Genomic DNA, 16,978 nt, shown 5'->3' with positions numbered 1-16,978 from the left:
GTAATGACGCCATCTGAACATTTTAAACATTTGATATATATATATATATATATATATATATATATATATAATACTCGTAATTATTCTATATATAATAATCGTAATTATTATTTAAACATTTGATGTGATAGGAACTAAACTTTAGTCAGGTAGACCAAACATATATTGTTTATAGTTGGCAGTCCTCAATAATTTTCAGTTTGCTTCAGATTAAAGCTAGTTGTTTAGATTGTTGCAGCCGGATAATCGGCCATCGGCAGTGGGTGTAATGGTGTTGGCTAAAAATCGTCCATTGGCGGTGGATGTAGTGGTGTTGGCTAGAGGAAACACGTCCAGCGGCTTCACTTAGAAGTATAATAAGGCAACGTAGATATACTTATAAGAGATGTTATATCAAATTTATGATAGTGTGAAAGAAAAAAATAGAGAGAAAAAGAAAGCGGACTATTCACTAATAACCGGTTGAATTTGGACTACTTACAAACTTTAAAGAACTTTATGAAAGGAAAAAATGAATCAAATATTAAATGTATAGTTTATATAGAGTTATTATATGAATGGGTTTCTAGTCGGTTATGTGACATAGCAACATCATAAAGCCTGCTTAAACTTGCTCGAATGTATCACACCCATCTCAACTTCAGCTAATCACATTGGCACGGTTGAATTGAATTTTACATAGATTTTCATGGCAACCAGAATGTACAAACTTTACAACATGCCGTGGAAAACCCCGCTCGCCTGTCAGGTGACGGTGATGGGCGCCGTTTTACCTCTTTGTCATGAATGAATATCTAGTATATGTACAATTATAGAGCACACTGAGATTTCACTCGCTTCTCTACAAACTATACGAAACACACACCCTTTTATCTGATTCAAACCACTATGGCTACAGGCCTCGGCGTAGCTTTCTCAGTCGTTCGAGGCGCATGTGAGCACGCTCAAGGCTGGGCTCATGGTGCCCCAAGCCGTGCCAGGTCTCTGCCTTCCTTCCACTCAGCATTTGGAGCCTCGCCAGCTCATCGTGGAGGGATGCGATGTTCAAGATGGGGACAGTGGTTGGGCGACCATGAGCACACTGCAAGAGCAAAGACGGTAAAGCTTATCTCCATCTCTGTAACACAGAGTAACAGCAGAGGCAAGGACCAACGATTCAACAATCTTCTTACCTGGAAGCATAGAGATGTTGCTTTCAGTTCTTCAATAATCAGACAGCACTCAGATGGTAGCAAGGGGTCGCCAAACATGATCGCTCCTACAGTAAGCCACCAAGAAGCATCATAAAGCAATGTTTTATCGAAGCGAAAATATACAGAAATGCTTGCACCATGGACAATTAGAGAGAGAGAGAGAGAGAGAGAGGGGGGGGGGGGGGGGGGGGGGGGGGGGGGGTGATAAGTAGTAACCTCTGCATGCTTTGAAGTTCAGAATACGGAGAACTGCTGGGGGCATATCTGACGATCCATCAGTCTCGTCAAGCTGGAAGAAACAGTAACAGGTACCATGACTAGAGGTAAATGAACTCTAACAAAATCTTCAAATACAACCTTTTTAATCGAAGGAGAGCTGTGTATCATTATATTATATAACTAGAAAAGATAAAGAACCCTGAATAAACCACACATATAGGAATGTACAGTACATGCTCGCCCGTGACAATTATAGAAACAAACACCACAAAAACTGCTAACTGCTAACCACTACCCATCGGAGACTAGGGCTGTCAAGAGGTAAAGCCCCGGAGTCCCAGCATATTCAGAGGTACAGCTCAACAGCAGATAGCAGCAAGGCTCCGGTGTCGCTAAGCTAGGTGCCAAGCCATTAAAGACACACTAGTCAGTTGCTCGTTCATTACCATGATTTTTATATATTATATGAGTAGGATCTGTTTTTTTCTCTCGAATCATGATCGAGAACTGTGTGTCATTTCATGAAGAGGAAAAAACCGAGTACAGCTCGAGGAAAGTATCCTCAAATACCATGCAGACTCAGAAATAAAAAATAAAATAACAACAGAACAACCCAATACAGACTCAGAAAATAAATAAAATAAAATAACAACAGAACAACCCAGATACAAGTCTAGCTGAGGGGACACCTAGGGGGCAAGACTACTAAGGAGCTCCTGCAGCCCCGAGGCCCCAGCTAAACACCACATATATCTGACCGAGGTCCAAGCCAAACACGATATAAATCCGGAGTCTAACTGTTGCCCCAAGTCTAGCCGAGTAGCCTTTGTTTTAATAAGGCATAAAAATATGGGTGGGTGTGAATGTGGAGCCAATAACAAAGGTTCAAATCCAGATTTATGCACAATTTTACTCTATTTATGCATTAAATGGGAAGTGTGACGCGGGACAACAGTTAAAACTTGTGCTTTATATTGCAGAGAAATTATTAGTATACACATAATTACAATATCAATCCTTTATACAATACAAATGAGTACAAGGTGCATTTGTTAGCAGATGGTAGCTTTGTGCGTAACAAACTAGATCACTAGGGTCCAAATCTCCATCCCACATATTTTTTTGCACGGGAATTTTTCTTGGTGCGTGAGGCAGAATGGGGACGATTTTTCTGGGCAGACGCCTCGCGCGCGCGAGGTGGGATGGGCCAGAGCACGCAGGGGAGAGTTTCGGAGGCGGGCAAACGCGCACAACGAAACTCACACTTAAATATAGTAGAGATTGGTTCCAATGTTTCCAAAGAGTACATACTCCACATAGCATTTTCATTCCAGAAGTATTGAGATTCTCGTAGAACTTTTTGTGCAAGTGGACGTGAATATTCTAGTAAAAAGTATAAGTTGTATATCATAAGATGGTGGCAGTTACCTGCCAAATAAACTCCATGAGATCTTTCCCAGTCAATTTGACACCGAAAATACATGGAACCTGTGTAGCATAGAAGCACATCACAGTTTTTATCTCTGCAAATATTTGGCATATTACAGATCAGGGTTAACCTTTTCAACTCGTTCTTGCCAGTAGTCTATGCATAATTTATGGATACTAAATAAGTTGCAGTGGGTTTTATAGTCTATTTGTCACTATAAAACATACAAAGATAATAAATAGAAATACAAATCTATAGACCATCATGTTGAGCAGATTAGGGAAAATCATGCACATAAACTGATAATAGACAGAAAAGTCACCATGTCCAGCAGATTAAGCAAAATATATACAATCAGCAATTTCAAACATGTTGAATGGTAGAGACAGAAGGGTGTTCCTTACAGCAACAAGAGTGACAAGACGGACTTGTCTCTTCAGAATGTTCATGTTCCTAAAACATACAAAATAAATGATCAAATGATAGTAGTATATTTGATCTATATAGATGAGGTGAATGACTTCCGCACTTAAAGAATAGTCAGAGAATGATGAAGCAATCCATAATAATGAAAAAAGAGAAACAAGTTAAACAATAAAGGAGGAAATAGTTTTTTTGGATCAATGGGAAGACAGAAACTTAAGTTTAAGGTAGAGACTAGAGAGGACACCAATCAGTGTACAACCACACCTTTCACCAACCGAGCTAAGCTAAATTCCTTCCACTAACAAGACAAACTTAACACTTCATTCAAGAAATTCTTCAGGCAAGTTATATACCATGTGAACAAATCATTCTCAGGTACTGTTAACATTGATGGACTAGCAAAACTTAAAAGAACAGGAAGTCCTAGATTTTTTTTAGAAAAAAGGATTTGGAATGTCTTAATAAAGGACACAGCTTGCCTTCAAAGAGAAAAAAGGACAATCATAACACATGCAAAACCTCATTAATAGAGCCCCCAAAGAAAATAAAAAAAGTCCCCCAAAAACCACTTGTTATGTTAGGCCCCGTTTCAATCTCACGGGATAAACTTTAGCTTCCGGCTAAACTTTAGCTATATAAATTGAAGTGCTAAAGTTTAGTTTCAATTATCACCATTAGCTCTCATGTTTAGATTATAAATGGCTAAAAGTGGCTAAAAAAAGCTGCTAAAGTTTATCTCACGGGATTGAAACAGGGCCTTAGTCAAGCACGGAAGCACCTACTTTTTGAATGATTCAGATGAATTGCTCCCGCCGCTGATGATCCAGCCCCATTTCTGAATCTGCTCAGCATACTTCTGGAACAGTTGAAACCCAGTCTCAGGGAGAGACTGAAAAAAAATTGGGGTGAATAAAATATTGAGTGCCACATATTAGTATTGAAATAAGTTCATGAATGTTATACCACATACCAATTCCTCCTCAGAGTCCAAGTAACTAACTCCATGTCCTTCTGATAAAACCTGCAGATCACATCAGTGCATGAGTATGAAAAGGGTAAACAATGTTGAATAGCTGTTCTGGTCAATGTACTATCAACAACCTTGCTACGGAGCTCCTCTAAACGTATCCTTTCATCAGCTGCATGCTGTACACAACAGTAAAAAGGACATAACTTGTTAAATCTTTTTTGAAAATAAAACTATTTCATCAGAATTTCATATTTAGAAACTATTGTGCACTTAAAGATATCAAAATGCTAAGTATTTCCCTATAAATAGTTAAAACTGTTGAGAATTGCACTATATTTAATATGAGGGCACTAAGTCCAAATATATACACCAATACAAGATAGTTTAGAGCAAAGACTATATATATGAGACCGAATATAGAAAGGACACATGCCTAGCATAGACGTCTAACAAGGGCTCTATATATGAGATCAAATATAATAAGGACACATGCATTGACATCTAACACCCCCTCAAACTCAAGATTTGTGCATTCGTGAAGAAATCGGCCAACAAAAGCTCTAAAGACACATAGCAAAAATCAATCATATCATCTTGAATATGTGCACGCGTGTAAGATCATACTTGACTAGATCACGAACAATACTAATAGCACATGTACTGTCAGATAAAAGAGGAGTTGGCTTAAACAGAAACACCAAAATACTCAAGCAATCACCATAAGTAACCTACGTAGCCACAAGAGCCATAGCATGCAACTCAGCCTCTACACTCGAATGAGAAAATGTGACCCACTTCTTAGTCTTTCAAGCAATGAGAGAACCACCAAGAAAACGCCATTAGACAGAAAGGGATCGATGATCAGAGGAATCACTAGCCCAGATAGCATTACAATAAACCAGAAGTTGTAAAGAGTGAAAAGAAAAAGTGTCTAGATATAGTCTGTAACACCCCAAAACTCTATTTTGGGATTTAGAAAAAAAAATTCTCCATTTTTTTTTAATTAAAATGTCTGTTGACAAGGATTGTCTTACCTTTAAAACTATTTTCCTAAAATAGTTAACCGGTCATATTAAATTTTGGATAGTTCAAATTTAGGTTTGAATTTTAAACTGAAGATAAAATTTGAAACTCAAAAATGGAAAACAGAAAATAAATAGAAAGATCCTCCAAAATTTATTTGAAATAATTATTCTTTTCTGAATCATATATTTAGAAGCATTTATCTAAATGAATAGAATAATAAATAAATAAAGTGAAAACCTGCATGGCATGCTAGATTTTTGATTGTTGCATTTAGCAGAGTTTGAAATTTAGCAGTTTGAAATCTGAATCTGGTTTGAATTGAGTTTGACATTTGAAATTGAAATGGAAAAGAAAACAACAACACAATATCTCTCAGCCCCTTTCTTTTCCTTGCCCAGTCCTACTCCATTCCCTGGTCGTGGCCCATCCCTTCTCTCCTCGCACGGCCCACGCTTCTTGTTTCACTGACTCACGGGGCTGCGCCTCAGCTGCTCGTTCACCACCCGCGAGTTAGCCACACCCGCGCTCACCGTAGAGGCAGGCACTGATGAGTGGGACCGCTGAGACAAATGTGTCTTCCTTCTCGCGACCGACAGAAGCGGGCCCAGACATTTGAGATTGGGTATTCAAAAGTTTAAAAGATTAAAGAAATTAGTGCTTTAACGCTATTTTGTGTAATACATTATTGATAAATTACTACAGATCACCAAAAACTTGGGTATTCAATGAATACCCATGAAATCCCCCTGGGCCCGCCCCTGGCGACCGAGACAGATGCGTTCACCTAGGACTCGGCTGAACCCTCCCCGCACAAGACTCTACCCCGCTCGCGCCTCACACGGCTCTGTCGATCTCGCCTGCGCCTCGCGCGGCTCCATCGACCTCGCTTGCCACGCACGACCCCACGTCGTCCACCGAGGTGACCTCGTCACGCTTCGCAGATCCCGTTCACGTCTACCAACGGCGTGGTCAGGCCAATGCATCGACTGCCTCTAGCATCGATCCACCGGTGTATAACCCTATTGCCCTCCACCGGCACCCCGAACACGTCCACCCGATGGTTACCCAGCGAACCGATGGTGTCCTTTAGCATGTCGACCGCCACACGCCATGGAGTACGAGGCCTTACAGGCAAACCACACCTAGGACCTAGTGCCACACCCTTCTGGGGCCAATGTGGTCATACGGAAATGTATCTTCAAGCAGAAGCTGAAGGCGGATGGCTCCTCGGACCGATACAAGACTCGTTGGGTCCTGCGGGGCTTCACCCAACGTCCCAGGGTGGACTATAACGAGACCTTTAGCCCCGTGGTGAAGCCTACTACCATCCGGACTGTTCTAACTCTAGCTCTCTCATGAGCCTGGACAGTACATCAACTTGACTTCAAGAACGCTTTCATCCATGGCACTCTAATGAAGACAATGTATTGCACTCAGTCGGTCGATTTTGTGGAGCCGGCTCACCCCGACATGGTCTACAACCTCAACCAGTCCCTCTACGGCCTCAAGTAGACTACCCGAGCTTGGTACTATCGCTTCCGTCATGGCCTAGATACGGCGTACCTCCTCCTCTACCTCGACATCGTCCTCACGACCTCCTCCTTTGAACTCCTGAGGCGCATCATCTCCTCGCTCTAGCAGGAGTTTGTGATGAAGGACCTAGGTGAGCTGTACCACAACCACTTCCTAAGGATCATCGTGGAGCGCCGGTCCCAGGGCTTGTTTCTCCACCAGCACCAGTACATTGTTGACATCCTCGAGCGTGCTGACATGGCCGACTCTAAACCTTGCACGACTCCGGTAGACACTCAGGGCAAGGCCTCCTTCGATGACAGCCCCCCAGTGGTCGATCCCACCGGCTACTGGAGTCTTGCCGGGGCCCTGCAGTACCTCATCTTCACCCGGCCCGACATCGCCTACGTCGTCCAGCACATGTGCCTCCATATACACGCCCCGTGAGAACCACATCTCACCGCTATGAAGCGGATCGTGCGGTATCTCCAGGGCACCATCGACTTCGACCTCCTTTGACGATTTGCGACCACCAACCTCGTCTACACCGACGTCGACTAGGTCGACTGCCCTGACATGCACCGATCCACCTCAGGCTACGCTGTGTTCCTCGGCGACAGCCTTGTCTCGTGGTCCTCGAAGCGGCAGCAGGTCGTTTACCACTCCAGCATCGAGGCCAAGTACCGCGTTGTGGCTAACGGCGTAGCCGAGGCGGCGTGGCTTCGTCAGCTGCTTCAGGAGCTCCACAGTATGCTGACACAACGCACTCTTGTCTATTGCGACAACATCAACGTCGTGTACCTCTCCACCAACCCCGTCCAGCACCAGCGCACGAAACATGTCGAGCTTGACCTCCACTTCGTCCGCGAGCGTGTCGCCATTGGAGATGTGAGAGTTCTTCATGTCACGACTACTTCTCAGTTCGCAGACGTATTCACCAAGGGCCTCCCTATGATGGTGTTTGAGGAGTTTCGGTCCAGTCTCAACACCTTCGTGGCTAGAGTTTCGACTGGGGGGGGGGTAGATGTGCCAAGTACAATATGCGGGTGTTGTCTTTGTAACGGGCCTAGGCCCAACTACCTCTATTATTAATTCATCTCCCAATCCTGGTTAGGTTTAGGGTTTCTCTCATTCTAACAGTCCAAATACATCCAAGATCTTCTTGATCGTTCTGGAGTTATTGATATACGCACCGCTGTGACACCGATGGATATTCCCTTGCAACTTCGTTCGACTGATGGGGCACCTCTAGAGGATTCATCTCACTATCGACATATTGTGGGCAGTCTTGTTCACCTAACAATCACCAGACCTGATATTGCTCATGGTGTTCATATTTTGAGTCAGTTGTATCTGCCCCGACCTCAGTTCATTATGGTCATTTACTTAGTGTGATGCGATATTTACGAAGGACAAGATCAAGATGTTTACTTTATGTTGATAGCCCTCTACAGCTTCATGCTTACTCTAATGCCACTTGGGCTAGTGATCCCGCTGAACGACGTTCTATTACTGGTTAGTGTATTCTTCTTGGATCTTCTCCTATTGCATGGAAATCCAAGAAGCAAAGAACCATCTGTCGATCTAGTAATGAAGCAGAAATTATTTGGCTGTGATGGCTATTGGCAGATCTTGGTGTCTCTTGTGACACTCCACCTCTTTTATGTGATAACATGGGTGCTATATAGATTTCCCAGAATCCTGTCAAGCATGAACTTACTAAACATATTGGTGTTGATGCATCATCCACTCGGTCTCATTGTCATCAAAAGACTATTGATCTTCAATATGTGCCTTCAGAATCTCAATTAGCTGATTTCTTCACCAAAGCCCAAAGCAAAGCACAACATCACTTTCACTTGATCAAACTCAACGCTTCAAATCTCCCACTTCCACCTTGAGTTTGAGGGGGTGTTAAGGCCCATTAAGCCCATCCTATTACTAAGGACTGCTGGCCTCTATATATACTATAGTCCCTACGACCAAATGATATTCATCTCTTAGTTTAAGGTTAGTAACACCCTGCAAATATGGAGAGGCTGCAACATGATGACTAAGTGAGACAGCTGTCACCATTGCACTAGACCTGCCTTATTCCAAAAAATAACAGGAATATATAATATGCTAGACAATGTTTTCAAAGCCCTAAAAAATTACGGTATCAATTATGAACCTGGTCCCTTGCTAAATGAGAAAACTTGAACCTGATCGACAAGGAGGATAGTTTCCCCAGATATGACGGGAATAAATTTCTTGTCCAGCTGCAACAAAACCCTTGCCTCCTCAAAGCAGTTCTTGTCAACGCATTCAGGAATTAGCGAGCTACAAGAGAGATGTAAGGCCCCAGAAGAAATGCTAAGTATATCATCATAGCATCCAAAAGGACCATGTGGCAAGTTCAAAGCCTACAAAGGGAGGTAAACCACTAAGAAGATAACAAGACGCATAGTAACAAGGACGTATGGAATTTCTCTATGTTAGTATTGTTAGGATGTGTCCTCTACACTAGCCGGTTAACAGTAACCGGGGTAGGGTTAATCCTAACCGTCTAACCGCGCCCCTGATCGGGGGGGCTATCCTAACCGTTGGTTGCAGCCCCCGGTCACACGACGCCATATAAATAGATTAAGGGGGCCGACGGGTTTAGCCAACGCTAATCGCTCGATCACAAACCCTAATCGACACTTTGAGAGGAACCGATCCCCTAGGCGCTCGGAGTGACTGGAATCGCTGTGACTATGTCTCAGATCCCCGTTATCCCATCGGGATCTGAGATTCCCCCTGTAGGCAACATTGGAGGAGCTGATCCACCGCCGATCAACGACGGGAACCAATCTCCTCGACACCAGCAGGGAGATCGACAGGAAGGAGGAGGCGGGTCTTCGCTGCAAGACGCCGCCGCAATGATGGCTAGGAACAACAACGACGGTATGTATACATGTATCCCTCAGTAGAATAGATCTACTCATCATCGAGATACTTTAGACACGGATTGGTATTCTAGGGACTTAGGAAACGATCCTAAGCACCAGTATTTTCTAACACTCTCGTACTATGCTTAGCATATTTCTTAATCTGCTTCGCGAATTTACCCTTAATGCAATCTCTGCATTGCTCTAAGTCTGTGAAATCTAGGGGATGGAGAATCTGTTCCTTAACAAGACTTTCTATTCTCCCCCTCGAAATATGGCCCAAACGATAGTGCCATAATTTCGACGAGGTTTCTCCATCACTTCGTTTTCTTTTCCTGCCACTGTTGGCTGGATCATTTTCTGGTATATCTAATACATTAACAACATCACTTTGCGAAAGTAAATAAAGCATATCTCGTCGGATGGCGAGACCAACATCTTTATTATCAAACTGAATGACACACTGTCTATCACCAAAATGGCAATGAATGTGTTGATCATCTAATCTAGAAACCGAAATAAGGTTCCTTCGTAAGGAAGGTACATAAAGTACGTCTCTCAACAACAGTACAAAACCATTAACTAATTTAAGATGTATATCTCCAATGGCCTCGACTGCTGCTTCAACTCCATTTGCCACTCTAATTGTTCTTCGGCCCTTTGGGAGCCTTTGGCTTGTACGGAGTCCCTGTAGAGAGTTTGCAACATGAACAGTTGCACCTGAGTCAATCCACCAAGAATAACTGGGATATTCTAAGTATAAAGACTCATTTACAAAAGTAACTTGGTCCTTACCACTCTCTAGTAGATACTGCAGGAATTCAGGACACTTTCTCTTGTAATGACCTGTCTTCTTGCAATAGAGGCAGGTATCAGGGGGAACTGAGAAACTGCCTCCTTGTCTTGGTTGATTATTATTGCTCGACGAAGCCTGGTTATTCTGTTTACCTTGCTTCTTGAACTTTTTCTTTGAGTTCTTGTTCTGTCTGGGGATATTGCCTTTGATGAGGTTGATAGAGTCTCCAGTCTGCTTTAACCTCTCTTCCTCCTGGACACACTGTGCCAAGAGTTGGTCTATATTCCACTTATCAGTGACACTAGTGTTGTACTGTATGTGAAAAGTCTCAAACTCCTTGGGCAGAGACTTCATTATCATAAATACTACAAATTCCTCGTGTAAAGGAGACCCGAGGTACTTGTTTATCTTAGCTACGATGGATATCATTTTCTGAATGAATGGTCTGACACCATTTCCATCGTATTTTGCATTGACAAATTCTGTCATTAGAGAGCAAGCATAAGCCTTAGAAGACCCTTGGTGATGAGAGGCTACCCTCTCAAGGTATTCTTTGGCAGTCTCGCACTCTGGTATGGAACTCTTAAGAGGCTCCTTGATGCTCCTCTTAAGAATAATCATACATTTGTCATTTGATCTCTCCCACTTGACCTTGTCGATGCTGTATTGCATCCACCTGTGGTCATAGTTGGGAGTGCCCACTGTGGGCTCAACTGGTTTATCAAACCTCAGTGCGTAATCTATCTCACCCACTGTGGTTATCATGTCTATATCCTCCCGCCAAGAATGGTAATTACTACCATCTAGCGGTTTCATCTGAGCAATCTGGCTAATCAGCATGGCGGTATGAGCACCTTTGCAAAATTAAAACAGAAAATATTTAGGACATCTGAAATGAATACTGAATACTGAATCATAGAACATGCATGAATTAAATATTCAACGTTGGTCAAATAATAACCATGCCATATCTATGAAAATTTCTGATCACAAAATTTCTAAACCATCGTTGGATGATTTAGAAAACATAAACTTGTATTAAATTTGTGGTAACAATATTCAACGTTGGTCAAAATATTCAATCACCACAAAAAAATTTCTGAATTCTATGCAATTTAAACAATAATTAATCCACGTTGGTTTCATAATTAATTGAAAAAAAATTGCATAAAATATAAATAAAAGTACCAAAGTACGCAGCGGAATAAAATAGTCCAAAAATATCTCTGAAATTTTCTATAACTGGAAAAAATATTTCTGTACTTTTCTGAATTTTCTAGCTATTTTTCTAATTTATTTTTTTTTTCTTTTACTAATTCTGATTTCCAGGATAAAAAAAAATCGCTGGAAAAAAAAAATTTCTTTTCTGGCCATTTGGCCCAGCCGAGCTGGTGGGAGGGAGAGGCGCGCGCCCAGGCCGCAACCTGGGCCTGGGCCGCCGTTCTGGCCCACGCGCAGGTGGGTGCTTCCAGGCTAATTCTGTGTCCTTGGATTAAATCAACGGCCAGGAATGCACGAGCTACTGTAGCTAGGTTTATAAATACCGAGATTGTCGGAGAGGCAGTAAACCCTAATTCATTTTCTCTCCTACTTCTCCTGCCGCTCCAACAGGCAGCCGCCAAGAACTCCTGGCCGACCGCAGGAAGTGTGGCCGACTGCGCCCTTCACATCCTTTCTCTGTTTCTGTTCATGCCCTTTCTAATCTCTGTTTCTAAGTTCCAGACCGCTCACCCAAGAACCGGTCTCCAGGAGCTTGAGCCGACCGAGCTATCCTTTTCTCCCTGTTCCTTTTGGCCGTTCGCCCCGTCTCCTTTGTTTCTGTTTTTCTTTCTTTCTAGCATCTGACCGCTAGTTATCTTTCTCTCTTTCTGTTTTTTTTATTTATTTCTTGTTCTTGAATCTGGCGCTAGTTCCCTGGCCTTGCGCGGGCAGGTCTTTTCCTTCACCAGAGTTGGTCGCTGTCTTTAACCTTTTGAAAAACAAGATGAAGTCAGTACCATATGCTTCAGCTATCGGAAGCATTATGTATGCTCAAGTATGTACTCGCCCTGACTTAGCTTTTACCACCGGGATGCTTGGACGCTATCAGAAGAATCCAGGCATAGAACACTGGAAAGCAGTCAAGAAGGCTCTAAGGTACCTTCAAGGTACTAAAGGTCTCATGCTTACGTACAGAAGATCTAATTCCCTACAAATAGTTGGCTATGCAGATGCCGACTGGGGAGGGTGTAGAGATACACTGAAGTCCACTTCAGGGTATGTCTTTATGCTCTCTGGGGGAGCTATTTCTTGGAAGAGTTGCAAACAGACAGCGAGAGCATCGTCGACAATGCACGCTGAGTTTGTAGCTACGTATGAGGCAACTGGACAGGCGATATGGATAAAGAAATTCGTACCCGGATTAAGAGTGGTTGATAGCATAGAGCGACCACTGAGAATTTACTGCGACAACGAGCCAGCGGTATTTTTCTCCCATAACAATAAGTCAAGTGGCTCCGCCAAGTACATTGACATTAAGTGTTATATTGTTAAGGAGAAGATTCTGGATCACACCATTCAAGTTGAGCATATAAGAACCCATCAGATGCTTGCGGATCCGCTCACAAAAGGTCTTCCACCCAGCGTGTTTAGTAAGCACGCAGCCGGCATGGGATTAAGGGAGTACCTATGATCTAGAATCACAGGGGCTACAGATTGCAACCTAGTAAAATCTTTCGTTCTGAAGCAGGGGAGCATGTTGTAGTCAATGAGTGCGGTGATACTTAATAGATCATTGTCACGCATTGGTCTCTATGTGTAAACTTGTTAAAGGACGGAATTAATAAAAGTTTGAGTGTGAGATATGTAGAGAACAAAGGGGAGATTGTTAGGATGTGTCCTCTACACTAGCCGGTTAACAGTAACCGGGGTAGGGTTAATCCTAACCGTCTAACCGCGCCCCTGATCGGGGGGGCTATCCTAACCGTTGGTTGCAGCCCCCGGTCACACGACGCCATATAAATAGATTAAGGGGGCCGACGGGTTTAGCCAACGCTAATCGCTCGATCACAAACCCTAATCGACACTTTGAGAGGAACCGATCCCCTAGGCGCTCGGAGTGACTGGAATCGCTGTGACTATGTCTCAGATCCCCGTTATCCCATCGGGATCTGAGATTCCCCCTGTAGGCAACATTGGAGGAGCTGATCCACCACCGATCAACGACGGGAACCAATCTCCTCGACACCAGCAGGGAGATCGACAGGAAGGAGGAGGCGGGTCTTCGCTGCAAGACGCCGCCGCAATGATGGCTAGGAACAACAACGACGGTATGTATACATGTATCCCTCAGTAGAATAGATCTACTCATCATCGAGATACTTTAGACACGGATTGGTATTCTAGGGACTTAGGAAACGATCCTAAGCACCAGTATTTTCTAACAAGTATCCCAAACTCAAATGCATGCTTAACTGTATGCTGGACAGGGTCATCTTGCCATTTAGTTATTTGAGCAGTGGAGTCCTCGATCTCATCAGAACATGCAACTTCAGACATTTTCACAGAACTGTTCAAGTATTGAAGGTAACGGGCTTACAAAGATATTTTCCCAAATGAGTGTATAGTAACGAGCTTAGAAAGATATGTTCAAGTATTGAATGTATATCCAGGAAACTAGGCAAGATGAGTATACCTAAAATTTAGGTCTGGAAATTCACTGCTATCAGTCTCAGGAATAGGCTGGGTTGAACTAATACATGGGATATCCACAGGTCCAGGTGCATTGTCTGAATTTGATTAGAAATGTGTAATGTTAGTTCTTATAAAAAAGCAATTCAAAAAGGGCCAAAGTTTGGATATACCTTCCGGGTTATTGACGCAGATATCTTTATCGCTATCTGTGCTTGGTTTGCTCAGTGGCACATTTAATCTAGAGAATTTCAGTTTCCCTCTATAAAATGGTGGAGCAGAATGACTTCTAAATCTACTACACTTCGAAGTCCTGAGTCTCTGATTTAGTCCAGAGTTGTGTTGATTCAACAGATCTTGAGTAAACAGGTTGTCATTTGCAATATTCAAAGAAGGAACATTCAAATGACAACCATTATCACCTGCTGTCTCAGGAGAAATATTGACTGACAACCTCATGTCAAATTTTGATTTCCAAGTTGTCAGGTCTTCTTCAAAACCAAGCTGGTCGGTTGAACCACACTTATCATTGAAGTAATTAAGCGACTGTATTTCATTGTTAAAGTTATCAAAATTTTTAGTTCCTTCAAATATAATAGATGAATCATTGCTAAATCTAACATTGCTGTCAATGTTTTCATAGTTCCAAGAACGAAAGCATTTATCTGATGTCCTGTTAAGGGTGTGCAAGGTCCTTGGATGACTGCAAGGTGTATCAGCCAACAAGGATGGGTGAGAAAAATGATTTAAAGTATCCTTGAAGGACGACCTATCTATCAAGTCACTGTTCCATAGAGCATGAATATCAGGGAAATTCATCTGGTTAATAGCATCAGCCTCTAGCCCTTCAACACATCCAGCTGCAGTCCCCAACTTCTTACTGGTGCTGGACTTTCTCAAAACTCGACAGGTGCCCTTGGAAGTGCTACCACCATCATGATAAAATCCATTATCGAGTAAGCAATCCCCATTTAACTTTTCAAACTTGTCATATAATCCATCCCAGCCTGAGGTTTGTGCCTTCAAGTTGGTTTTATTTTGCACAAAATCGGGCGTCATTCCATTTGGCTTATTGAGAGCCCTGAAGCAAGATTCTGGTATTTCAACTTCTGGACCAATCAGCTCAGTCTCTTGTTCGTGAGCAAAATAACCTTCAGTTGGCACATCTTCCAGCATTACAAGATTACCAGAATATGCATACTCATGGAATATACCTTCAGTCCTTTGCCTTTTCCAACAAGTTGGGTTAACACTTGAGATATCATCATTTAAATGGGAAGGGCCATCGTCTAACCACTTATAACTGCCATTTTCAGGATAATGCATTTGCTTATACCCTAACTTGTAATCAATACTGGCAACATTGTCATCCGGGCGGCATGAATTAGTGATCCTTCCAGAGAAACAGACATTCTGAATGGATGGCTCCATAACAAAAGAAAAGCAGTGTGAATTTCTTGTTGCTCTTGTGGAACTCATATCACTGTTGGTGTCTTTGACTGCATTCGTCTGCTGAGTGCTTTCGAAGTGAGCATACTCTTTTTCGTTCTGCACATTATGATCCTTCAGGAGGCCCTTATTCAATTTCACTGCAATAGCACCGTATGAGAAAAGCTAACAGATAAAAAGATACAAAACTGAAGTCTGTTCAACAAATCACCAACCATGATTTTTCTGAGGCACATGGGTACAATCAGCACAAACTCCATTTGCCAAGAAAAGGTTATAATGCATTCACACCAATAAATGTTCGTTTCACAAGACATAAGCAAAGAACATTGAGGTCACATTATCTAACCTTTTGGTGATTGCAGTTGATGCTTCTTCCAGTAGTTTGTGACAGATTGCTCAAAGAAAAGCAAGACAGTTCGCCAATCCTAGAAGTGGAAAAAACAACAGAGAATAATTAGCCAGCTACAGGGAGTAAACCATTAAGAGAAGAAACATTGTAATGCCATGTTTCCAAATGGGCACAAAGAAATTTTGCCTAAGACACAGTCCTACCCAAACAGGAACATTAGCTACATTTTTTAACAACAAAAAAATAGAAACCGACAAGAGAACCACCTATTTTAATAATTAGGAGAAGCTCTGGGTTGTAGAAGAGGTGGCTAAACTAAGCATTAGATACAAATGAAGCTTACTATAAACAAGGAAAGTCAAAATCATAGAACTTTAGTGAATCACCTTGAATTCCACAATGGTTTTTGTAGGCTCAAAATGTAGATCGTAGGTGGATCTAGGGCAGTAAAAGTTTAGTATAAAAGCAGGGTAGATATCAGCCTTCTGCCTCTTCCTGCTCTGAACATCAATTTCTGCATACCCCCTTGTAATGGGAGATCGAAAACTAGATGCCAGATTATTAAGCATATTATGAATTGGGTTCCTATTCACAAATCTTGAGTTGATATCTTTGAAAAGTCAAGGATGTCTCCAAGAATTTGAAGATAGCAAATAGCAAGTATATAACAGTGGGTTGGCGAGGAGGATACACAAGTATTGGGCATCCTGAAAAGGAGAATTGAACTAGCTGAAAACACATCATCAAACTTTAGCTTCAACAGGAAATAGCTTAAACAACGATTTTACCTTCGTACAAAACACATCTGCAGGCCCAGATATGTGACCTGAAAGAGTCCAGACCTGGTCAGAGGCAGTTATCTCATGGAGACATCTGGAGATATCATCCCCAAAAGTTTTTGATATAAGAGGCAAAGGGGATGAAGAAATTTCTGTGTATAGCAGCTCATCTTCGCTGCGTTAATGAAACAGGCATGTCAATATGTGACATAAAAGTAAATCTGTGGATGAATAAGCGCAATTTGA

General features: G+C 42.3%; 2 protein-coding genes across 2 annotated transcripts; both read right to left on the bottom strand.

Annotated features, from left to right (window-relative positions):
- Positions 1-657: 657 nt before the first annotated feature.
- Positions 658-16,904, bottom strand: LOC109944384 (uncharacterized). The gene is made up of 16 exons (XM_035965442.1): positions 16,742-16,904; positions 16,645-16,660; positions 16,340-16,563; positions 15,951-16,029; positions 14,326-15,741; positions 14,157-14,250; positions 13,937-14,030; positions 8,980-9,180; positions 4,369-4,413; positions 4,238-4,288; positions 4,050-4,156; positions 3,246-3,294; positions 2,841-2,900; positions 1,410-1,482; positions 1,173-1,258; positions 658-1,081 (listed from the first exon to the last, which is right to left on the bottom strand). The coding sequence occupies exons 3-16, from the start codon at positions 16,520-16,522 to the stop codon at positions 893-895; spliced, it is 2,727 nt and encodes a 908-aa protein (XP_035821335.1). The 5' UTR covers positions 16,523-16,563; positions 16,645-16,660; positions 16,742-16,904; the 3' UTR covers positions 658-892.
- On the bottom strand, positions 10,088-11,368 carry LOC118476412 (uncharacterized). Its single transcript, XM_035965443.1, has 2 exons — positions 10,483-11,368; positions 10,088-10,375 (listed from the first exon to the last, which is right to left on the bottom strand). Exons 1-2 carry the CDS (start codon positions 11,321-11,323, stop codon positions 10,329-10,331), a joined length of 888 nt encoding a protein of 295 aa, XP_035821336.1. The 5' UTR covers positions 11,324-11,368; the 3' UTR covers positions 10,088-10,328.
- Positions 16,905-16,978: the final 74 nt, after the last annotated feature.

Source organism: Zea mays, chromosome 2 (assembly GCF_902167145.1).
Source record: "Zea mays cultivar B73 chromosome 2, Zm-B73-REFERENCE-NAM-5.0, whole genome shotgun sequence".
NCBI classification, from domain to species: domain Eukaryota; kingdom Viridiplantae; phylum Streptophyta; class Magnoliopsida; order Poales; family Poaceae; genus Zea; species Zea mays.
The sequence above is the reverse complement of the archived record's forward strand: the minus strand, read 5'-3'. Positions and strand labels throughout refer to the sequence as shown.

Coding starts and splice junctions, on each gene's coding strand:
- LOC118476412 (XM_035965443.1), bottom strand. CDS start 11,323: ATGCTGATTAGCCAGATTGCTCAGATGAAACCGCTAGATGGTAGTAAT. Junction 10,376..10,482: donor GCAGTATCTACTAGAGAGTG/GTAAGGACCAAG, acceptor AACTCTCTACAG/GGACTCCGTACAAGCCAAAG.
- LOC109944384 (XM_035965442.1), bottom strand. CDS start 16,522: ATGCTTAATAATCTGGCATCTAGTTTTCGATCTCCCATTACAAGGGGG. Junction 9,181..13,936: donor ATGACCCTGTCCAGCATACA/GTTAAGCATGCA, acceptor CTCCCTTTGTAG/GCTTTGAACTTGCCACATGG. Junction 4,414..8,979: donor CTATCCTCCTTGTCGATCAG/GTTCAAGTTTTC, acceptor TGTTGTGTACAG/CATGCAGCTGATGAAAGGAT.